Here is a 25,642-nt window from a genome sequence, read left to right as displayed (position 1 = left end):
TTTTGCAAAGTTCTATAGAATAGAGTTTTGCATCTTTTTTACAGTTTAGCTCTATAAAGGGCGAAATGACGAGGAGAGGCTCCAGCAACCCTCGGTACAAACAACCCCAATAATACATAGATCATCGGTTACACCACTTACCGCAAATTATTTAACGTCATTCACGTAATTATATACGTATAAAAATAAATAGAAAAAGCTATTTATTTAAAGCTATATGTATTTAAGAAGCTATACCTATCATGTAATGAGTTTGGGACCATGATCGGAAATCCTCCCAATTTACTCTTTTCTGTCGATTTAAGTACTATACCTATGTATGTGTATATTTTTGCAGTATATAAGTGCAATACAGTGAACTGTATCTGAACAGTTAGTGATTGGAAACCTTTTATAATTTCCTCCCACGTCCTCTGACGCCACCGTTTGGGACGGAGTGTGATTGGCGGAGAGGTCGGGGGCGGAGTCGGAGTCGTCTTGGCGTGCCGGGACGTCCGGCGGTCAGTCGGGGTGAGACGCGCCGGTCACCGACGCGGGACGGCCTGGGACGCCGCTCAGGTGAGGCGCCGGCACGACACCGCGCTGCCGCCGGGACGATTTTTGGCTCAATTGCTAAATAACATTTTTTTGTCAATGCCTTTTTTCTTTTTTTTTCTTATTGAAAAATTGAAGTGGTAATGACCGGACAGACGCCTTTTGGGTCGGCTCACGACGAGCCAGGGCGAGTATGAGTCCTGAACGTGCGGAAGTGAGAAGTGGTAGGTACAGGTCTCGCGGGTTTTAGCGGTAGGTTTTTCACCTAGAAAATTTAGTGTACTTCAGGCTATATCTTCGTTGTCTTAAGCTTTTAAGTGTTGAAGATGCGATTGACTTGTTGGGTAACAAGCCGGCCACCATGGTCGTGTAAAATGGCTTCATCGTAGATCGATTAGTTTCTGAGATATAACCGGAAATGTAAAAGTGCAAAACCTACCGCTTAATCTCGCGAGGCCTGTACATACCCCAAGATGACTTGTGCGGGTCACCATAAGCTCGTCAACCGAACCATTTTCTAATTATCTCCCACCCAATGAAACTGGTACAAAATTTTCATAAGTGTTTTAATCAAAATTCAAACAGCTTAGGGCGGCAATATTTACATACAATTTATCTTTGCTCCATGGTGATGAAGTTTCGAATCTTATTCGTTATTCGAAACATGTGCGTTCTAGGATGGGAAAATGGCATGTGCGGGCGAGGGTTAAAGTGACCATCCCACCTTAACATTAGTTTTGAGTTGAGATAGCCAAATTTGTTTATTTGTTTATTTATTTGTTTATTTGACCAAAAAACAACCACAGGCTAAGGCCCAGTTACGGCTGCAGTCATAGCACACACAAACACTGATAAGCACACAAACACGCACACACAAAGACATCCATACCAAAACGGCAAACGCTGATGCAGTAATGAATAAAATGTGTAAATATATGTATAATGTGTGGTAAAAGCGCAAAAAACGCAAAAACATGAATGCCATAAAAGGATAAGTGGAGGCCGCATGGGTAAGAGGATGAATACAAAATAAAATAAAATAAGAACAAATGATGATAAATCAGAGCAGTTTACCATAAAGTGAGAAAATGAGGTTAACCCTCGCCGGACCTATTGGTTTTCTACATACGCGCCGGCCGAGGGGGGGGGGGGGTACGACCCCCCCTCGCCGTTTCGCCCCTGGTGGAGCTAGTGCGTCGCGAAAAAAACGAGCGTGTGCGCCGTTACGAGACGCAGAGATTGGTACCCGATTTTAAGGTCCTAGGTCAACCGGTGACCTCTGAGGTCATGTCAAGTGCCCCAAGGTACGGTTCAGTTTTTGGTGAATAACTTCGCAAAAAAACGGCCGCAGAGCGCCGATTTTGGCAGAATCGTGTTCGTCTCGCACAGGCGCGTCGAATGATATACTTTTTGTCCGGGTCAGGTCAACTTGGGGTGTTGACCTCAGGTCAAGGTCAGGTCAGCACCCCCAGGTCACGAAGTTGGTCGAAAGAGGTCATGTCGCATATCATTCGATTCGGCAGGTCTTCCTGAGTCCATTGGTGGCTTTCCCGACTCGCTAGCTCAATTTGATCAAGGGTTATTGACGAAAAACTATTATGACCTTGATGACGTCATAAATGACGTCACGCAAGGTCAACATTGCAAAAGTGACGCATCTAACCTTGCAAGGAGTGCATCAAATCACGATTCTGTGTGCTTGAGATAGTTGGAGATCGTTCCCGGCTCCAGAATAGCAGTTTGAATTTTTCCCCATTGACTTATAATGGTGAGGTCACGAAAATGACCTGACCTCATATGACCTTTAGGAAAAATCCGAGATATACAAGTTGTGGGACTCATAATGGATACTAGATCCTGCAAGTTTCATTTCCCTGTGACATCTCCTCTGGCAGTGAGGGCGTTGCGAAGTTGCGACATCTGAAGACCGTGCAGAGGTTCACTTATGACGTCATAGGTCAGTGACCTGACCTGACCCAAAAATGCGGTTGGTGTCAAAAGATCCGGCTTGGATCAAAGGTCAGGTATGCCACGTTTCAGCTCTCTATCGCCAGCGTGTTCGGAGCTATCGCGAAAAAACCCTATGGGGGGGGGGGGCGGCACCCGCCTCCCCCTCGGCCGGCGAGGGTTAAAATAAACGTTAAAATAGTGTAAATGGTATGGAGAAGATGATAAGAGGATGTAATAGTAGAAGGAGATGGTGTTAAAAGAAGCACACATTATAAATGAAAATGCATGTAACTACGTAATAAAAACAGCACGACGCAACTTTACATGCTACTTCCTACCACGGAGTTAGCATACGTAAGAGCCCTGACGACCAGCAAACTGAACTAAGTCCGATCTCAAAGATCGGGACGGCTGGAATAAGTCGCTCTGATGGTTATCCTGCATAAGCGAGTTGAGCAGTTAAGGAACTCGCACCAAACATGGTGTGTCAAAAGTGGAAATAGCCGGTGCGCCGTCTGGCAACCCGGCAGCCCGCCGCCATTGGGAAATTCATGCTTTTTGTCGCTTTTTCGCTCCTTATGAGTCACTTGATCTAATTAGAGCTTAACTAGGAACGAGGCGGGTCACTTGGACGTATTCGGGAGCCGAATGCGGTGTTTTGGAGCCAATACCTGGGAAACCCTATCCGCCCAATACGAGTTTTTAAGAGTCTGCATGCCCAAATTAACGTTGAGCGCGGCCGTTTTCGGTCGGTTTTCCGCGACCTTGTGGCGAAATCGCGTTATTTATTCAACCAGGGTGGGCTAATTCGCTAGGAATGAGGCGTTGAAGAGAATTGTTCAAGGAATAGAGCTGTGCAAAAATATTTTTTGTATTGTTAAAACTGTATCCGCCCTCGAACGATAAATATTGTTGACCCATTAGAAACAAATCCCCTGGAATGCGTTTGGACTTGGCTGGATCTAATATTAGCGAGTATCTGCTAATGCAGTTTCTTGGCTTACACAGTACGCACACAAGCATACATACTTCCTGCCCTTGGTTATTCCTCACTTGAATGAAAATTTTGCTATAATAACTATTCCCAGCAGTTAACAGGTTTTAGTGCAGTGCCAATTCGGAACCGTTCACGGCGCCGCCGGCCGCCGCGCCGCCGCTCTGGCAGGGTGTTTGACTTCATATCTCTGTTGCTAGAAAAGTTGTGGACCGATTTACTTGAATCTTGCATGAAAAGATCCGCCATTCAATTCTTAGCAGATAATGAAAATTTGACGTCAATTGCACGATCCGCTGCCCATATTGTGGTACTGCCATCTATTGACAAGGCTGGCGAACTAAAGCCGGGCGGCTATTTCCACTTTTGACACACCATGAAAGCCTCCTCTCCTCACAGAGTCCACCCTGCCACTTCCACGAGGTACGTGGAACAGCTCAGGGCGTCGTGTGCGTCGGCCTGGTACGGATAAAGGGAACAGTCCCGATATCTCAGCGCAGTCTAGGTGCCCCCTCGGCCCTCATTGCTGAACACGCAAACATTAAATCAGACTGAATAACGCGGCCGGGTCTCAAATTAGTGGCCATGGCCTGCAAATACCGGTTTGGGCACTCACAACATCGAAAATTGCTTTAATTCGGAGATATGGAATTTCAAACTTGCAGTTTTCGGATTCTAAGGGGCTAATGCATTGGAATGCCCCCTTAGAATTTGTGACGTCAGCGGAGATCTAACGATTTTAAATATTTTACTAAAACGTTTGGTAGCACGCGGCGGTAAATGCTGTTTTGCGCGCAACAAGTGCCACAATTTCAAATAAAGTCGCTAGGAACAGCGAAGATCCCAAAAAGTAAGCAAAAGTAAAAGCCTAATATCTTGAAAACCAGTGAATATTTTTCGGTGAAATTTGGTAGCTATTCATTTTTTTTTATCTTTCCGAACCAAGGGAATCATTTTTATGCCGATTCATTAACTTTTTGAAGGTGGGAGGGTCCCTTTAACGGACTTTGTTATTTCATATTTATTGTAGCTAGGGCGTTCCACGACAAATCGACAAATAAAAAATTAAATTTGCACCCTCATATTTTATTTTTCGTTGAAAACTGGTGTAAGGGGTTGTGATGGGCGGGGAAGCCAGCTGTGGCAAGGATTTTTTTCTTCGAACAACGGTTTCCGAGATATAGCTTCGGGCAATTCCAGCAGGTCGCGCTGCAGCCCTATGTTTGGCGGCCTATAACTCAGAAACTATTGGTTTTCTACGATAAAAACTTTGTATGGTTCAACTCACAATCAGCCAACAAACATTTTGGCTATCTCGGATTTTCAATTTTTGAAAATTTTGATCACGTGACCTTTTGACCTATTTTTCGAAGAGTGACCTTGATATTTTCCCCACTGAAAGTTGCAATTTTGTCTGATGACGATTAAAGCCTTATCAATTGTCATTCATATGCGAAAATAAAAAAAGTGGATATCGCCCTGCGTTGACCTCAGGTCAGGTCATTTTTATGACCTGTCCATTATTACGAGCGGGAGCGACGGTGAGATCTCGAGAATAAAGCAAGATAGCGACAAGCGGTAAACGGTGCAGGGTACAAATGGATAAGGTCTATAATTTTTAATGAGGTCATTTTCAGGTCAGGTCAAAGATGACGTCACAGGAGCAAAAAGGAAGTCAAAATTGCGGCACTAAATATATATGAAGTTTTTCTCGAATAACTTTCAAGGTATCCCAGCTAGGAACAAACCAATAGCACCATCGTGATCCTCTCGTCGATCCGCATCGAAATATATGTGTGTTGACCTCGAAAGGTCGAAAGGTCAAAAGTTGACCTTAGGTCACGTGACGAGCGGGAGCGACAGCGAGATCTCGAGAATAAAGCAAGATAGCGATAAGCGGTAAACGGTGCAGGGTACAAATGGATAAGGTCTATAATTTTTACAAAGGACATTTTCAGGTCAGGTCAAAGATGACGTCACAGGAGCAAAAAGGAAGTCAAAACTGCAGCACTACATATATATGAAGTTTTTCTCGAATAACTTTCAAGGTATCCCAGCTAGGAACAAACTAATATCACCATCGTGATCCTCTCTTCGATCCGCATCGAAACATATGTATGTTGACCTCGAAAGGTCGAAAGGTCAAAAGTTGACCTTAGGTCACGTGACCCAAGGTCAACTTTTGACCTTTTGACCTTTCGAGGTCAACATACATATGTTTCGATGCGGATCGACGAGAGGATCACGATGGTGATATTAGTTTGTTCCTAGCTGGGATACCTTGAAAGTTATTCGAGAAAAACTTCATATATATGTAGTGCCGCAATTTTGACTTCCTTTTTGCTCCTGTGACGTCATCTTTGATCTGACCTGAAAATGACCCCAGTAAAAATTATAGACCTTATCCATTTGTACCATGCACCGTTTACCGCTTGTCGCTATCTTGCTTTATTCTCGAGATCTCACTGTCGCTTTCGCTCGTAATAACGGACAGGTCATAAAAATGACCTGACCTGAGGTCAACGCAGGGCGATATCCACTTTTTTTATTTTCTCATATGAATGACAATTGATAAGGCTTTAATCGTCATCAGACAAAATTGCAACTTTCAGTGGGGAAAATATAAAGGTCACTCTTCGAAAAATAGGTCAAAAGGTCACGTGATCAAAATTTTCAAAAATTGGAAATCCGAGATAGCCAAAATGTTTGTTGGTTGATTGTGATTTGAACCGTATAAAGTTTTTATAGTAGAAACCAATAGTTTTTGAGTTATAGGCCGCCAAACATAGGGCTGCAGCGCGACATCCAGGAATTGCCCGAGGCTATATCTCGGAAACCGTTGTTCGAAGAAAAAATCCTTGCCACGGCTGGCTTCCCCGCCCATCACAACCCATTAGACCAATTTTAAGCAAAAAATAAAATATGAGGGTGCAGGGCACTTGTCGATTTGTCGTGGAACGCCCCAGCTACAATATTGAGCTTCAAACGCAATTGACATATTTCATCCCACTGCATACGTTCCCAGGGACGTGCTGCGAGCTCAGAAGTCCGTTACTAAATTGTCTCTTCTCTGCTGTATCGCGTGTCTCAATCATTAGGTACATTCTTATGGATACTTAGCGAGCTCACAGATTCAAGTCTAAAGTAGCTGCATTGCGCCGTGTTTACATAGTCATCTGCCTATAATCTGCCTATCATCATAGGTAATAAGATAATGACCAGCAATTTGGTGAGATCAGGTTCCGTTTTTAGCGGCAGAATATATGCCTGCCGTTTTCTTGCTTTGTATATATTTACATACTGATCGACATTTTCGTAGCCAAAATTGTTGCACTTTAACTCACTTAAACTCATTATACATATGAATGTATATCGTATACTGCTTGATATCCTATACCAAGTCTGCAGTGCTATCAAGGCTTCTTATTGTTCTTATTATTCCGCTATGGCGATCAAGCCTATAGGGTCGGGGCAGGTGGCTCATAATGATTTATCTTTTCCGTTTAAAGACCAGGTGAACTTCTTATGAAAGTAGAGAGGTCCTTACTAACCTCGTTTAGATACATAGGCGGATCCAGAAAGGCGGTCTCGGACACTGCGGGTGGGGCATAACCCCCGAAAAAGCATCTCCAAATTTACAAACGCCTTGGATTTCGATTCTTTATGCACTGCTGTCCGTTTTAAGGAAATAGACCATTTTTGACATGGATTTGGGAACTGAAATAGCCTTTAATAGTTCATGAGCTGAGAGTCAGACTTGCCACAAATCTGAAGTTTTTACTCCCCAACGATCACCTTAGCCAAAGATTTGTCGGTCTTAGTACCGATATCATTCCTTTACGGCGGAATGCTCCCCTAGTACGGAAGAATTCCAAGATTGCAGCCACCTGTGACAGAGGCCAATCGTCAGCCAATCAGTATGCGGCTGGTTTGAACTAGGTAATGTGATTGGTCAACGTGTAATCAGCTTCCGCCGCGACCAATATCTAGCATCTTCCAAAGATGGAAACAATTTCTTTCCGTATGAAAATATTTTGAAAATTCCTTTAGTAAATATTTAATATTTTCTCTTTTGATCATTTTAAGCATGAAAAATAATAACACTGAAGCAAAAAGCAAATTTCAAAAAAGTAGTAAGTATGATGCCTTAAAAGCAAGCTTTTCCTGATATTTTTTTTTTATATCCTTTCTATTAAAAAACGACAAATTTTAATCGTTTTCGGGCGCTGCGAGTCCCCTCCACTCCCCGCCGGATCCGCCCTTGGATCCGCCAGTGTTGGAAAAGTCACATGCTTCTAGTGAAGCATGATTTATAAAAAAAAAATAAGGGAAATAAATACCTATATCTTTAAAAGATAAGGCAAACACCTATTATTGTTAATGGAAAAAGTACGATCGGTAAGTGCATAAACATACCTAAATCGTTTTTTATGAGGAATAATAGCATGTCGTAGAAGAATAACCTTATGCTCACTATCTTTTAACAATCCGAAAATTAGCCTAAAATCAATGAATATATTTCGGAAACGTTCCCTCTTCAGTTCAAAAAGTTAACTATCATAGTTAACTTTTTGAACTGAAGAGGGAACGTTTCCGAAATATATTCATTGATTTTAGGCTAATTTTCGGATTGTTAAAAGATAGTGAGCATAAGGTTATTCTTCTACGACAAGGAATAATAGCACTTATGTTTGTGTTATGTTTTCCGTGTTTCATTGTTGCTAGTGACAGCTATGCTGCAACGTCCACAGTCCGCGCTCCCGACCAGTGATGACGTCATCATTTCGGGGCGCGCTGACGCCGTGTGGCGTGGCGCCGCTGCTGCTGGCGGTCGGCGTGGCCGCGCTGGTGACGTCAGCCGCCTCCAGCAGCGACGCCGACAAGCGCTTCGACTGCAGCGTCTTCTGCAAGTCCACCGGCTTCAGCGGCGTGGTCGGCGGCTGTCGCTGCAGCTTCACCTTGTTCACCTCCAAACGCGCCTACATGTGAGTGCCCATAGTCAAACTCGGGCCGGGTGAGCGAAGCCTTTGTAATTCGTTCGGGATCTCGAACTTACAGCGCGCGGTTACAGGTACTGCTCAATGCACATCATAGTTAGGTCTACAACTTGCCGTAAGCAGAAAATGAAAACTTTGACGAAACTGCATTAGCCTGACGTCTTTCAGCGTGGTTGGTGACAGGCCGCTATGCGTTTCGGGAATACCTATTTTCAAAATAAGATAAGAGGATTCTGGATCGTCCACTGGTGGATTCAGCACACCTATTGAGTTGTTTGACTTTTGTGCAAAGACGTGCTTGCTATTTTCGTTAGACAAAGTGAGACGTAATTGGATTCTGAGACTTCTAAATGTCTCCCGGTCATTTCTAGCGCGCCACTAAGGTGATTTCATTAGCCCGTCTCGTATAGAATCAGCCCCTTCCTGTTTTAGCTCGGTTGTTCTCAGCCTTAATGGAAGCATAAAACATTCAGCATCCACACGAGGGTCGCCATCCCGTGAATTCGGTTGTCGCTATTAGAACCGGATCGCGTCAATAGCAGACGATAGTTAATGATAAAAACAGAATAGAAGTGAATAAAGATAACGTTAGATGTTTGCATCTGATTCATCTTTCTGCCACATTTCGTTCTCTGCAGCCGTTGCTGAACGGTCCACCCGCTGGTTTCAGGCCAGGTTCCCACCACCACCTGCGCGCCCCTGGACGCTCCGACGACCTCAGTCTGCTGGGTCGGATCTTTGGGCGTCGCTTGCGCCGGCCCGCGGATGACATCCCTCTGCGGCCGTCCAGCCGAACAGCGCATCTAGTCAACAGCGACGGCATGACGGCGTACGGCGCCAGCTATCAGTGACTGGCCGCTCCGCGCCGCCGCGCCGCCGCGGCGTCAGCGAGCGTCATCGACTGTCATCGAGCGTCATCGAGTGTCAGATGGTGTCGTCGGCGCCCAGATCCAGTTTAGGTGGTTTATTGCTACATGACAGGGTTAAAATTAGTTGAATTCTTACGCTATCCCCAACATTGCGCAATGCTTGAAGAAGGTTGAGGCTGGTCTTCCCAAGCTTTGCCAAATTGTCTTTTTGTTGTTTTTCACGACTTTCTCACAAACAATGCAGTAAATGACGCGTGCTCGACCGTCTTCTGGCTGATTTCTGATGGCAACTCGTGTGCTATGTGCGGGATGGGCCCCATTTGGTTCATTTGTGCACAGGTGATGACAGGCCCCTGACTAGCTGACACGATGTGGCGCGTGACTTCGTAACTCGCCGGCTCGTAAATACCTCGCCCCCTGGGACCGTGGCTGGTCGGACTGGCTGGTGTTCACAGTTAGGGATACATCAGTCGCACACGGGCGCGGTTTGGTTCGCTCGCATCTCCATCCCGCCCGTGAGCTTTTGTTCGTGTCTATAGTGACTGGAGGACTGGCTATAAAAGTGTCTTAGCGTATCCATATGAAGTTGGGGAATCATGTCTGTTTATGTTAGGTGTCATGAAGAAAATGGTCACAAAAATTCAGTATCATCAGAATTGACCTTACCCTCAATGTGTCCTTATCTGTGATGTGTGATGACTAGATATAATTTATGTCATGTAATATGATTGCATGTTGCTCTGCGGTGTTATAGAATATGAAATAAGACGACGGATAATCATTTACAGAGCATACCTGATCCTGGTTTAGCATTGCTAACGCACTTCGATGAAATGCCTCCTCTCAAAATTTTTGTGCTGTGTGAAATGCGAATCCTTCTACTGATAATGTTGCCTGGTATCAGGTATACTTGCTGTCTTCCCTCGACTTTGCATGACTTGGTTGGTAAACCAAGTCTTGGTTTATAAAAAAAAAAATGGTTGGTAAGGATGCATTGAATACAAGGTCAAGCATACTGGTGCATTTATGAACTACCTACGCTCTTATTAAATACGGTTGAATGAATGCTATTCTGTTGTATGTATCTGGCTGCGGCTGGTTAAAGGGACTATCCCACCTTTAACATGGGGTTTGAGTTGAGATAGCCAAGTTTGCGGCGAGGTTCAGAAACCCGGGTTGCAACCCCCGCGGCCTCTTGGTGTTGAAGAAATTCGTTCCCTTCATTTGAAAATGGGCCTTGTACAATGCCCTATCTTCAACATGGAGCGACCGTTAGTGTGACGTCACCTCGTTTAGTCATTCTGATTTAAATGGGTTTGTTCGTTGAAAAATCGCTTAAAACTTGGTCTGAACTTTGTTGTGGTGCCTACAGAGTAAAAAGAATCAGCTTTATGACAGTAATGTGGCCTGGGGAAGGAGGTAATTTTGGGCTGTGACGTCACATATTTGAAAGTTTGTGTTTGGAATATGGGAAGCCTAAGATGTTTAACCCGCGCCCCACTGGGGTCTGTGTATAACACGCCCTACTGGGGGGGGGGGGGCTATTCATAGCCCCCCCTCCTAACTCCGAAACTACTGGGCCGATCGTCAAAATTCAAACGGCGTCTGATAGCCCCGGAAAAACTGTCGAGCGAAACCTAATTTCATTGACCTCGAGGTCACCGATGACGTCACAGGTCAGGTCAAAGTAAAAATTATTAGCATTTTGGCTTGTTCACATTTTGGGCTCTGGCTGCCGACTTACAAGTCAGATCAGGCTCATTTTTGGTTTCCACACTCGTGAACAGATGCTCTAGATACTATGAGGGTACCAAACTTGTACTTTGATTTTCAGGTCAGGGTCAGGTCATCACAGGTCACGAAAATATTATATCATCCGTCGGTCACGTGACACATGTTTTATGGTCCATTTAGGCCATAGATTTCGAATTTGATGTCGTCTGTGTCATTCGAGGTCATTTGGAGTCGAATTTAGCTTAGGTCAGGTCACTTTCAGGTCAAAAAAGGTCAAATTTTGAAGTAAAAGGTGTCTATTGGATGCAGTTTGAGCTCAGGAACACGATGTTGCCATTTATATTGGTGTACGATGTCAAATACGTACGTAAAAATTGATTTGAAAAATTAATAATTGTGAATTTTTTGCAATAATGCGTATAACTTGGCCATTTTTGAAGATATTTAGCTAAAACTTGCTAGAGTTAGTCAAAATCATGCGTTCTGTCACATATATTCCGGTTTTTTCGAAAAGTCAAAAACTTTTTTGAAAAAAATATAAAAATATAAATTTTGAATATTATTATATAAAATTTTCGAAATTTTCAAAATTTTGAAAATCCGAGATAGCAGTTTGATAGCGCGGTCAATTCTGAGTCCTTTCATGCAAAGAAATTGGATCTAGCTTAAAAACTGAGCTCTTGGGAGCGATTGCCGTGGTTCAATGTTTTGCGTCGAAATCGGACGAACATGACGTCACTCTGACGTCATTTCCGGCCGACCTATGGTAGCTAAGAAGTTCAAATTTTGACACAAGGTGTCAAATTGATGCAGCCAAAGGTACTGAAAGTTTGGCGTCGATCCGGCAAGCGGTTTGGAAGTTATTGCAGAAAAACGGGAGGGGGGGCTATAAATAGCCCCCCCCCCAGTGGGGCGCGGGTTAATGAAAAATAAATGCCAGAACCGTGTTCCTGGTCATCCAATCTATAAAGTCGGGCACAATTTAACTGGTTTTAACAACATTTTAGAAGGTGGAATAGTCCCTTTAAGCAACAAATTCAACCACCATCGTTGCAAGGAAATATTTGCATTGGTTGAATAATTGATGTTCTTCCTGCTGCTTTCATTTTTATCTTAACACACGAAGCGAAACGGCCATGTTTCGAAGGTATTCATTCATATCTTGCGGCCCGTGAACATGCACGTGGTGTTTGTTTTCACTAAGGATACTCATAGAAATAAAGTAGTACTCCGAGAAAGGGAGAAACTTCTCCCCGCAAGAGCTATAAAACCATCCTCGTGTCAGCAACCCCATGTTACCTGTTGCCAATAAATCGACTCGAGGTGCCAATATCACTGGAACATGTGAAACGGCAACTTTGGAAGAATAACGAACTTGAATCGAGCGAACCAGGCTAAGAAAGACGAATGTCGTCCTCAGCGAAATACTCCGGTTGCACGCCATATCTGTAAGAATTTAGGCACACCATCAGGTCAGCAACAGCATTTAATTTCAACACGGTCATTAACCCTCACCCACACATGGGGGGTTGCCACCCCCCCCCCGGTAGTCTTTCTGCTATGCACTCAACATTTTTAGAGCTAGAAACCTGATTTTTCGTAAAAGCTGCTCATCTATCCTTTCTTGATGGCCACTGAAAATTTCAAGTTTCTGTGGTTTTTGGTTTCGGGTTTTTGGTTTCGGAGATATGACCTTGTTTTTCAGGTCATGTCATGACCCAAATGACCAATTCTCAACATCTTGCGTTGGCTGTGGGCCTTGTGAGTTTTTGACACCTTGATTTCGGCCTTTTTTGCCAGTCTTACCTCCCACCTATAGGTATCATGGGACATGTTGTTCGACGATGCACAGATGTCAAGGTCAGGGCCAAGGTCAACCTAGGTCATCTAAAATAATTGTGTTTTAGGCAAGCTGAACTTACTTTTCGTGAAGTTTTTTGACTGCATTTTTGGTAAAAGCTTCTCAGATTATGATTTCATGTAATATGGACACATAAACAATTGGTGCACACATCAGTAATACACAGTAGGTACACACAGACACACACACAGACATACAAACAAATATCATTGACCTTGCTTGACCTAACTTGACCTGAAATGACCTCAGCAGCAAAAACCTGGTCAGGTAGTGTGACAAAGAGGTCAGGTTCCAGCGGGCTTGGCACCAGAAAATGGCATCGTCATCGGTATGTGATAAGCAGCGCACTTGATATCCAACGGTGACCCAAAACAGCAACATTTTTTTTTGTTTGACCTGACCTGGAAGGTCAACGACTGACTTGAGAAGGTAAAACTGGGTGCCATTGGATTTGTCTCTTCCCAAAGAATCTTTTTGGTCTTTACCGCGAAGCTCTATCTCCAACAGGAACGAAATGGCGCGGGTGGTGGTGGTGGCAACCGGCAACCCCCCCCCCCCCCATGTGCGTTCTAGGATGGGAAAATGGCATGTGCGGGCGAGGGTTAACCCTATTAGTGGCAGGCTCCTGGCTACCCCTATTAGTGGCAGGGGGGGGGGGCTGTTTACGACCCCCCCTTGATATCTCGAGATCTAACAGGCCGATTTTCAAAATTCAAACGGCATTCGATTTTGCTCAACGTGATCTACATTTCTAAAAAATAAAAATCAAAAAATGTCAATAGGAGGGGGTAGAGGGGGGTAAAAACGGGCAAATTGCAGATACATTTTAGACTGTTTATTACGTTCAGGTTTCTGAACCAATCTTAACGCAACTTTTGCCGATCGATAGAGAATGAACCAGGAATTCACATGGATCCTAAAAATATGCATTTTTAAAAATCATGGGCGGATACAGATCATTGAGATTAGGGTACACAAAAAGTATAGTAAATAAGGTTTTTGTTGGTACTGTTTCTAAAGAGGGTGGTAATGGTCTTGCTATGTTACAATTTTCTTATGAGAGAACGACTACAATTGTATTGGTCATGCATAGGCGGTGTCAGGCCACCTATGTTGGGAGGTAAAACATAACCCCCCTTTTTGGACGCCTGGATCCGCCTATTATAGCAAAAACGTGTCAAAAGAGGATGCACAATAACTTTGTATATGTTATCACATGATACCTTTCATTCACTGTTCGTAAAACTGGTGCAGCATCGTGATCTTCGCCCAAATGACTCGCTTCACAAATAGGACCCCCCAATTCCCAGTGCTCTGGAGCCGCCCCTGGTAAAGTTATGAACTTGAAATTTTCAGGGAATGTGCCCAATTTAGTTTCAGGAAAAGTCAGAAAATTTCAGCATCGTAGCTTCAGCGGTTTCGGAGATATTCCCGAAAAACCTTGGGGGTGGATGAAAACAACCCCCCTGCCACTAACCGTTTCGCCGTTAAGGGGGGTTGTTTTCGAAAACAACCCCCCTGCCGTTTCGCCCCTGATCAAGCTAGAGCTTCGCGGAAAAAACGAGCGTGTTGCCCGTGACGGGAGGAAGCCAATTTTAAGGTCCTAGGTCATCGGTTGACCTTCCAGGTCAGGTCAATGACCCAAAGGTCGGGAAAATCGGGACCTGTTATAACGTCGTAAAGCGTGGCTGCTATGGGTTTTTTTCGGGGTGCTGATCACGAATATCATGTTAGTTTTGATCACAGATGATGTCTTCATGCACATAGGCCAGGTCGGGTCAGGTCAGGTCAGGTCAACCAGTGAGGGTATTCGTAGTAGGTGGCAACCGCCTCTGACAGCTTCGTAACATGTTACGAAGTCACCAAAACTACTTCGTAAATGTTCAAATGGTTGCTAAATTCGAATTCAGCTCCCAAAACTAGCCTAGAAACATGTAAAACTCGAAAAAGTGAACCGAGGTCATCAAAGGTCAATGACCTGACTTTACCTTCCGGTGACCTTGACACCCACCCTCATGCATGGGAGCAACATTATATTCCATGTTTGAACGCTTAAAACCACGAAAAGACTGCAAACGCGCTGCTAATGCGAGCCGACATACGCCGAATAGCGATTCCGGCCAAACATGGTCTCGAAAAGTAGGTCACAGGTCAAAGGTCATTAGGGTAAGGGTTATGAAAATTTTAGGGTAGGAGTAAAATTGATTAACGCGAGGGTACTAAAAATTTCGTCGCGATCGGCCGCTTTTTACGCGAGTTATTCGCGAAAAACCAAGGGGGGTCCGTTCGACCCCCCCCCCCCCGGGCGAGGGTTAACCTTCGCCGGCCGAGGCCGGAGGTGGGGGGCAGTTGCTGCCCCTGAGTTTTTTTTTAATTTTGTTCGGAACGCGCCACTACAGAGAACGGAAGTCGGCACACATGGTCTTTGACTCAAGGCCGATCCTTTGACACCAACCGCACTTTCAGGTCAGGTCAGGTCACTTAACTATGACGTCATAAGTGAATATCTGCACGGCTCTAAAATGTCGCAAGTTCGCAGCGCCCTCATTGTCAGAGAAGCTCATACAGGGAGGTGAAACTTACAGGACCCTAACACCACAACTTCTATAGCTCATATGTTTCCTAAGGGTCACCTGGGGTTACGTCGGTCACGTGCCCTCACCATTACTAGTCAATGGGTAGAAGTATGAGAACCGGTAAAATGGCACAGGAAAGGATTTAAAGGGAACCTCCCACCTTCAAAAAAAGTTAATGAAGTGGCATTAAAGCGATGTCCCATGGTTCAGAAAGATCAAAAATGAGTATCTACCAAATTTCACCGAAAAATATTTACTGGTTTTAAAGATATTAGACTTTGCCTTCGTTCACTTTTTGGGGCCTCCGCTGTTCCTATACGACGTCATTTACTAGCTTAATTTGATCAGGAGTTATTGGCGTGTGACCCTGATGACCCAAGTAACATCTCGTGAGCATAGCAGGCATGACGGGCAGTGATCGTGGATGGATATGTCGACTTTATCGCTGTGACAGCTTGCAGTGTGTGCTGGTTACTTTCAGGGCCTCGACTACGGTCGCAGGTTTGGGGATGTCCATTGCCCAACCCTAAAACGCACGCATTTATACATTGGGCTGCAGAGTCAAATTAAGTCAAATTATTGGGGATCCAGACTCCCGCAACCCCACCGGTGGCGGAGCCACTGGTCACTTCCATTGGAATAAGTAAGGCAGTGAGGAGCGTTATCTTTACGCTTGTACATATTGCAGGGGAACGGAACGGGCTGCTGCGATACATGCTTTTTTAATTGAAAAAAAACTGACTCCGGTTAAAAAAAGCCACCGCTTATTAAATCCGAAACATTTTGTCATTTTGTCAATTTGGCGGATTCCACTGTAACTAAATGATAAGAATTTTAGACAGTTATCAAATGCAGTTCAAACATACTAAACAAGATGCTTGCGCTATGACTCTTCAAAATGCTTAAAATAGTTATGATCAAAATGAACAAATCAAAGCTAATCGTAGATATGAAAATATTGAGTGTGGCCTGAAATCGATGATATAGTCTATTATCACACTCAAACGCATTACCCAACTTAGCTGACAAGTTCAGTAAAGCCAGAGCAGTAAGGCACCATTTGTGCGAAGAATACGTGCCCTGAATGGGCTGAACAAACTTTGCGGGAATGCAAGCAAAACCACTCTATGCCCTAGGATATGAGTTGTGTAAGTCATGTCATTCTACGTACCGAAATGCTAGAATTATAAAGCCGAACTGTGTATCGAACGTTAAAAGAATTCGGTACCCTCCTTCCAAATAATAGGTATAATATATGATGAAGTGACAGGTTGTAAAAAAGGCCGATATGGGCTGGAATTTTACGAAGTCTTAAAATAATAGAAATGCCTACATCTCTTTTGGGGTCCTTTTTCATCCAAGCCACTGCCCTAATGCTATTCCAATTAGTGAGATAAATGCGGGGCAAACAACCATCGTGCGAGCGAGCAGGGCGTGCAACGGAAAACGCTCCATCAGCCGATTAAGTATCGCAACCATGGCTTCGAGATAACAGTCTACGATTGAAAATGTAGGTCTGGAGGCTGGTTGGGTACGTACGTTTTGTTTTCGCTGAACATCCAGCAGCTGATCCGCGAGCACTGACAGAACTGGCTGGGAAACTGCATCAGCCAAATTGACCCGGCTCTCGTCACCCAGCATGAACACGCATGCTGACCTTGACACGGAAACCCAGCATGACCTTGGGGCGGGGCATGGGCCCGGACAGGAAGCCTGACCTGACAATGCTTACAATACTGACAGGGATGTATTCCATAAGGCAGAAGGCCTTATCATGTTTTTATGATGTTTCAATAACCAGTCCACCTTCTTGCATCGCAAGTCAAATTATTCATTCACTTATTGACCCGAGAAAGCAACAGCTCGAACGCCGTTTTGCTCAGTCGTCCGTCTGTGACATGATTCGAAGCCTGCTATGCTCCTTCTGTATTATTTTATTGTTTGATTTCACATTATGGTATGTTTGATAAATCTGTTTAAGTGCATATATGAGGACTACGGCCAATTGAATTTGCCGGTTACGTATAGATTTTGTAGGAAATGAAATGGAAAGATAAGGAAACGACCAGGCTACTTACATCTTTTTAGGAATAACTTTTAACATGGGTATGTGCATTAGTAGCAAGAATTTCTGAAAATGAAGATCATATGAGGCATCATCTTTGTTAAACAGCACTAAAGACGCTATTGTAAATAAGCAAACAACATCTTTATAGGCGGCCAGCAAGTGAATAAGATGCTTTGAGGCATAACAATGCAAGTGGTCAGAGATCCAAAGATGAAATCTACAAAAGCTTCCTGGATAGCGTGTTTAGATAAATGGAAACTAATCGCATGCCTTATCTGGGCTATCAATGTGGAAAGGAGGTGAAGCCTGGCATGAGGTAGCGGCTGCTACACCCATCTAGTTGATCCCATTTGATATAGCATGTGCCGACTGCCGGCGAAGAACCTTCACAACTGACCGGATGTCGCCCTGTTAGGTCCTCTCGGTCGCAGTCATACGCGTCCTGCTAATCTGCGTGACCTATATATGCCATCCTGATAGCTCGCATAACCCTATATGTCACGTGGGTAGTAGTAGGTGCTACACTGTGACCTATTGTGCAATCATGTGAGGGCCAGTATTGTTAATTCGTAGGAATTCCATGCCTGGCCTGTCGCCTCAGTATTCAGGATTTACCCTGTATCAAAATATCCCTGTGGGATATGCTTGTGCACGGGTCGCAGCCATTCGGCGCCCGGCAGTGAGCTGTGCCGGCTGGGATTTAGTCCGCGTGAGGGTCACGTGTCAGCAACAGGTCGCAGGGTCGGCGTCGGTCGGCCGGGGACGATTTGCAGGCCGTTTTATCACTGCGTGGTGCCCACAAGGCGCCTGTCCAGTGATTTAGACCGACCGTCGGCGGGCCGCCGCCGAAATGGGATGCTGGCGGCTGGTGGGCGTGCCGCTGCGTCCCGCCGCTCCCCGATGTCCCACACAATACACATCCGTCCCAATGTGTCCCACAACTCACCCACTGTCTCTCATCATCCCACCATCCCCACGTCCCACTAGCATAGGCTTCTGCTGACCAACCTCATCGCACTGTCCCGTCGGCATGATCCACCGTGTATTTACAATCATGCCAAATCAAACCGTTTCATGGTATCCATTCGCAATACGGGTCATCCCATCACAACTGTTAGTTCAACCATGCGTGCATCCCACCATATATCGTTTCATTAATCCCAACATACCAACTGGGCACTCACAGCATGACTTTCACTTTCCCACCGTTCGTCCCAATGCATCGCATTATCACACCCTACATAGTGTTCCGCCCACGAAGTGTCGTGTCGTCCTCTGCCCCATCCTCGCTCATCCTCACTCACGGGACTGACCAAGTGTCCGAACATTTGTGACATATCACCGGCGTATTCAGGACACATACCGTCGCCGCTATGTCTGCCGTGCACGCCGGATGTGTGGGCGGATGGCGCCGCGTTCCCCGCCGCCTCCGACGCGGCAGACGCGGCGCGCGCGTCGGCCCGACGCTGGGAGCCGCCCGGCCGCGTCGGTAGCGCCCGTTAATTATGCAGCTCTCGCCGATGGGGGGCGGCGCCGGCAATGAATAGCGTCGGTGACACGGCACTCGCAGTTCAGCGCCGCCGGGCGAGTTACTTTGCCTGTTGCGCCGCGCCCGTAAAAGGGGAGCGAATTTGTCAGCGTCACCTGGCTCACAAACAGCACATCTGTCTGAGTTAAGCGCCTACAGGCTACCCATCAGATTGATTTAACCCGCGACCTGGTGGGGGGGCTATTTTTTGCCCCCCCCCCCCCCCTCCAGACTTTTCGATATATCTCCAGAACCACTGCGCCGATCGTCACCAAACTTTCAGTACCCTCCCGGACATCAATTTTACACATTGTGACCAAACAAACATTTTTCCAAAGGCTATGATAGGTTGGCCGAAAATGACGTCAGAGTGACGTCATGTTCTGCCGTTTTCGACCCAAAAAAGGGTTTCGCGGGAAGAGCTGTCAGGCCTATAGCTTTGCAAATACAGAAAAATGATAAGGACATAAAAGCTGTAGAATGGACAGGGCTACAAAACTGCCATCTCAGATTTTTGAAATTTTTGGATTTTGACCCCCAAAAATCAAAAAATAGATTTTTTGAATATAATAGCCAAAAAATCCAAAAAGTTTTTTGAATTTCGAAAAAAAACGGAATATATGTGATAGTCCTTACCGCCTTCTATCTACATACCAAATTTGAGATCGATACCTCTTTTTTTGGCCAAGTTATAGCGAAAAAACTGTTCAAAATTGATGACGTCAAATTTTCAAACTCAATTTTCAGCAATTCTAGACCTCGTAGCGCAAAACAAAGACCACCATTAGACTCCCCGTGACGAGATGCATCGAATCAATACCCATTTTATGCAAAAATATCAACTTTGAAATTTGACCTTTTTTGACCTGACCTTGACCTGACCTCCACCAGAAAGTGACCTAAACCGTACCTGATGGTCTTATAACCAGCACCATTGAGTTGGAAATGAAAAACTGGCCATAAAACATGCATCGCATAACCTTAGTAAAGTTGGGTTCATGTGGTGACCCTTGGTGACCTTTGGTGACCTGACCTGTGACCTGACCTGGTATGACCAGTGACCTCTAACAGCAACATATCTACTAGGCAACTGACGCCCTATCGCTGATTCCCGACAAAATGCGTTTTCCTCGGTGTTATAGCGCATTCCCTAGAAGACCCGTGAACGGTGAAACATTTCATCTTTGACCTGACCTGTGACGTCATCGGTGACCCCGAGGTCAATAAAATTTGGTTTCCCGCAACAAATTTGACAGGCCTTTCGAACGCCGTTTGAATTTTTTGGATCCGTCCAGTAGTTTTGGAGATACGAGGGGGGGGGGGTAAAAATAGCCCCCCCACCAGGTCGCGTTATAAACAGACCCCACCAGGGCGCGGGTTAACTACATAAATACCAGATTTTGGCATGAAAACAACACACTTTGAAGTGAGGAGCTTATAGGAAAAGACGTGGGAATCTATTCATCGTGAAACTACCACGCATACTCGTATATAAGCGATACTACGACATAATTTATTTAGCCCGTCTGACCTGACCCAAACTGGACAGAGAGCCCTTACAATTACTTTAGACGCATCCTTGTGATCAATGATCCTCCAAAATTGATCATTATATCTCATGGATCCTTGTATCCAAAATTGATATCCTTACGCATCCAAAATGGACAGTTATCTTAGACGAACGTCGGACGAACTTTCGCAACACGGTAGGTACAGAAGCTGAGCGTAGAGGGCTGTGAGGGACATAAACACTCCCACTGGCCTGCTTTGGCAAGTGCCGACCCGCACTAATACTAGGTATATCAGTTTGCATCACCATTCACCACTGATTGTCTCCTACTCCCGTGGTTCGGTCCAAGTCCTAGACCCTGGCCAGTCAGACCGACATGGTGCCCATGGGCAGCGGGAATTGAAGCCCGACGAAAGCGGCCTGCCCGATAAACCCATTACCTAGTCAGCTGCGGCACGAGTCACCAGAATAGGGTAGGGTGGGGTAAAGCGCCCACCCTAACTTTCCAGCCTCAGTATCTCTTTATCTTACAAATGTGAAGGACAACTTGGTAGCTGATATGGTAGTTCATTGCCTAGGCTTTCTTCGAATAACACACAAGAAGCATGTGGCATGTATAGTTTTTTAGATATGCCGTTCGGTTTGAGAGGACTGCAAATCGGGCGTTTTGCCCCACCCGTGGGGCATAACGCCCATATGAGTGGGGCATAACGCCCAGTCCTGGATTTTTCATCACACTTCTGATACTCTGATAAAATAATGTAACATTCATCCATTCCCTATTTTGTTAACCCTCGCACGAACAGGCCATTTCTCATAACACGAACGACCAGGGGGGGGGGGGGGGTTGTTATGACCCCCCCCCCTGGCGTTTCGGAACGGAAGGTCGTAGAGCTTAGCGGAAAAAACCAACGGATTGCTCTCAACGAGATCTCGCGATTGGTGGTATATTTTTTGGTCCTAGGTCAACATTTGACCTACTTTTGACCGGTCAAAGGTCAAATTTTCGGAAAAATAGACTTTTTTCAACTTTCGGCGGCGATTGCGGCAAAACGGTGGGAGATATCGACTTGAAACCTTCACTATCGTGTTCCTTGATCAATTCTCTATCGTTTGGTATGTATTTTGTTTCCCTAGCTCTAAAAATGGCGCGTTGGGAGCGCCGGAAGTCGGCAAGGTCACAGTCGGCGGCAGAAATTCGAAAAATCAATATTTAAATTTTTGAAATCTGATTGTATTTTTGGATTTGGGAGGTCCATTTGCTCCCTATAGAAGCTAATATTGCTGCATATTCCCATTGAGGTGACAAGAATTAGCAAAATAGTGGTTCGGGCGCTTTTCAAAAATAGTACCGGACGCTGTTCTTCTTGTGACGTCATAGCTCCGTGACCTGACCTGACCCGGTCAAATCTCTTATACCATATGATAGCCAATACTTGCCCCAACATGCATGGGAAGTTTCATCACGATCCATCAACCGATGTCCGTACCACCGGCAGGAAACCTCGGGCGTTGGCACTCAGTTTGTGAAAATCCGGCCGGAGGATGTACCTCTTATGACGTCATAACTCCGTGACCTGACATGACCCGATCAATTTTTTTCGGCAAAAGATGCGCAAAGGTTGCCCCAGAGGGTATTGAAAATTTCAGCCCGCTACGACAAGCCGTTTAGCGTGCACTTCGAAAAAACCTCAGGGGGGGGGTTGATACACCCCCCCCCCTAGGCGTTCTAGGGTTAAACTTCAACTCGACAGAGTTACACCATTAAAAACATCTGAAACACTGCTGTTGCGACTCCACTCCTTATTCAGTCAACGCCTGTCACTGCCTTGGGGAGCCTTGCGAATAAATCGTTCCAGACGATGCTATACAGAAAATTTCATGTTTAGTAAGAATCCTGAGCATTAGAAATTCGGATCCCGCCAATCACTTCGAGCCCAAAATGCTCGCAATTAGCCGTGCTGTATAACTCCCATTGGCCCATGATGGGCGCTTTGCCCCACGCCAACGGCCAAAGTGGGCGTATTACCCCCAACAGCACATTCAAGACAAAGCCAACCAAAATCAAGCTGGTCACGATTGTGTTGCAAATAGATAAATGCTGAAAGCGTAGCTTCCTAAATTACAGGCTCGACATAGCGAAATTGCATTGCCTTCTTTAACCCGCGCACCGACGGTGGGAGGGGGGGGGGGCGGATATCCGCCCCCCCTGAGGTTTTTCGCGGATAGCGGGAAAACTGCGGCGGGTAGCGCCGCGAAATTGGGTACGACTATTCTCTGATCAATTTTACACATGGTGTGCAAGTTTAAACCTCCTAACTTTCAAGGTCAGGTCACCAGGTCACTTTGAATGACCCAACCTCAAGTCACTTTTTTGCAACTTTGTCACCGTGCCAGAGCTACAGTAGATGTCGTAATCCTTTGAAAGTCGCAGGATGTTATAAGGTCATTAGTAGCTACAATTTGTATATCTCGGAATTTTGATGTCGGTGACCTAAGGTCAGGTCAATTTCGCGACCTCCCCATTATAAGTCAATGGGGGAAAAATCAACTCCCTGTTTTTACCACTAAAACGGGTCGTAATGGCCGCATATACCATACATGACTTCATATACGATCAACCTTCACTACCTTGAGGTTTGTTTTGCTGTTGTGCAGCTGTAAGGTCATGTGACGTCATCAAAGGTCACTAAAGGTTTTTTGCCAATAACTCCGTACAGGAACAAGATACAGCCGCGCAGATGATCTCATTGTGTTCAGCTCGTCAAGACGCATCGAATGATATACATGATGACCTCGAGGTCACGTGACCTGAGGTCAACCTTTGACCTTGACCTTTAGAGGTCAACATATATAGCATTCGATGCGGATTGACGAGAGGATCACGATGATGCCCTTAGTTTGTTCCTATCATGACTAGTTCGAGAGTTATGCGAGAAAAACTCTCTCCTTATCTAGCGCCGCCATTTTGACTTTTTCGACCCCTGTGACGTCATCTTTGACCTGACCTGAAAATGACCCTTGCAGAAATTGTAGACCTTGTCCGTGCGTATCCGATGCCGTTTACCGCTTGTCGCTATCTTGCTTCGTTCTGGAGATCTCAGGGGGGGGGGGCGGTCATCCGCCCCCCCGTCGTTACGAAGTTGGCGCAGACCCCCGTCGGTGCGCGGGTTGATCTCTATCAGACAAAGTTTTAGCAGAAAGAAAGCATGTTATTCCTAAAAAAATCAGAAATATAATAATCTTTATCTTACGTCCAGAGACCAGAACAGTCCACTTGTGGAACCAAAAAAGGGAGTAAAAGGAGATCCCTGCATGTTCTTGAAAATGGCTATCTTAAGGAATCTTTAACCCTCGCCGGCAACTAGGGGGGAGGGGGTTTGATGCAATCCCCCTCTAAGGTTTTTCGCGGATAACTCGCGTAAAAAGCGGCCGATCGCGACGAAACTTTCAGTACCCTCGCATTGATCAATTTTACATCTATAGCCTGAAAATTTCATGACCCTGAACCAAATGACCTTTGACCTGTGACCTCTTTTCCGAGACCATGTTTGGCCGGAATCGCGATTCGGCGTATGTCGGCTCGCATTACCTGCGCGTTTGCAAGCTTTTCTTGGTTTCAAACGTTTAAACATGTGATTTGATGTTGATCCCATGCATTAGGGTGGGTGTCAACTGTCAAGGTCACCTGAAGGTCAGGTCAGGTCATTGACCTTTGGTAACCTCGGTTCACTTTTTTGAGTTTTACATGTTTTTAGGCTGGTTTTTGGAGCTGAATTCGAATTTAGCAACCATTTAAACATTGACGAAGTAGTTTTGGTGCCTTCGTAACATGTTACGAAGCTGTCAGAGGCGGATGACAGGTAATACGAATACCCGTCACGACCCCTACCGATTGACCTGACCTGACCTGACCCGACCTGGTCTAAACGCTTAACGACATCATCTGTGATCAAAACTAACACGATATTCGTGATCAGCACCCCGGAAAACCTCTTAGTAGCCATACTTTACGACTTTCTAACAGGTCCCGCTTTTCCCGATTTTCGGGTCATTGATCTGACGTGGAAGGTCACCCGATGACCTAGGACCTTAAAATTGGGTATCATTGGCTTCCTCTTGTGACGTGCAACACGGTCGTTTTTTCCGCGAAGCTCTAGCTCCATCAGGGGCCAAACGCGAGGGGGGGGGGTCGTACCAACAAAGTACGACCCCCCCCGTACAAAGTATGACCTGACCCTTGTGCCGTCCAATGACAAAAAAAGAAAAGAAAATGGGCTGTACCGGCGAGGGTTAAAAAGTCAAGCATTTTACAAATAGGTAAGAGGGGTGGGCGTTTTACCCGCCCTGGGCGCTTTGCCCCACTCTACCCTAGATGCATGTCCCGATATGCGTAAGATATTCATAGCCAATCAAAAGTCATGTTTTGGAGCCAGAAAAACGAGCCGGAATAAGTGAATCAATATTATGTATAAGGCTCCCCTCGCATTCATGACGGAGAAAGAGAGGTCGGATGGACGCTCGGGTCGAACAGCTTGGGGTAGGCTCAAACAGACCATAGAAATAAAGACCATTCTATAGGTACGCTAGCGGCTGGGAAAAACGCAAATGTGGGAGAATTGGTGCTTCAGGGTTCCATGAACGATGGGTCCTGTTTCGGTCCCCATTTTCCTGCGTAGAATGTAGACGGGCATAGGCTATGTAGTATGTACCATGTACTAAATAATGTAAACGAGCTAAGATCGGGTCAGGATGCATGTAACACATAGGCGGCGGAACGGGGAGGGCACTGGGGAGTGGGGCACCGTGCCATCTTTGATTTTGACATTTTAACGTTAGCCCTATGGGCGTTGCATGGAAAGAATGGGACCAAAAGTCGACAGTGCCCCCCTTTAATTGAAGGTGTTCCGCCGCTTCTGATGTAAGATCAAGTGTTTGGGGATTTGAGGATTCAACGATTTGAGGGAACCCTAGGCTGGCTATAGTGTTGGGGTGAGCCCTTCCGTAAAACTTGCTTAGAG

The 25,642-nt window shown here is 45.5% G+C and overlaps 1 protein-coding gene across 1 annotated transcript; it reads left to right on the top strand.

Moving 5' to 3' along the window:
- Nucleotides 1–474: 474 nt before the first annotated feature.
- Nucleotides 475–10,359, top strand: LOC122389852. Its single transcript, XM_043382300.1, has 3 exons — nt 475–558; nt 8,230–8,463; nt 9,146–10,359. Exons 2-3 carry the CDS (start codon nt 8,249–8,251, stop codon nt 9,324–9,326), a joined length of 396 nt encoding a protein of 131 aa, XP_043238235.1. The 5' UTR covers nt 475–558; nt 8,230–8,248; the 3' UTR covers nt 9,327–10,359.
- The last annotated feature ends 15,283 nt before the right edge of the window (nt 10,360–25,642 follow it).

This window comes from Amphibalanus amphitrite, unplaced genomic scaffold (assembly GCF_019059575.1).
Source record: "Amphibalanus amphitrite isolate SeventyFive unplaced genomic scaffold, NRLGWU_Aamphi_draft 000374F_arrow, whole genome shotgun sequence".
Lineage (NCBI taxonomy): Eukaryota > Metazoa > Arthropoda > Thecostraca > Balanomorpha > Balanidae > Amphibalanus > Amphibalanus amphitrite.
The sequence above is the reverse complement of the archived record's forward strand: the minus strand, read 5'-3'. Positions and strand labels throughout refer to the sequence as shown.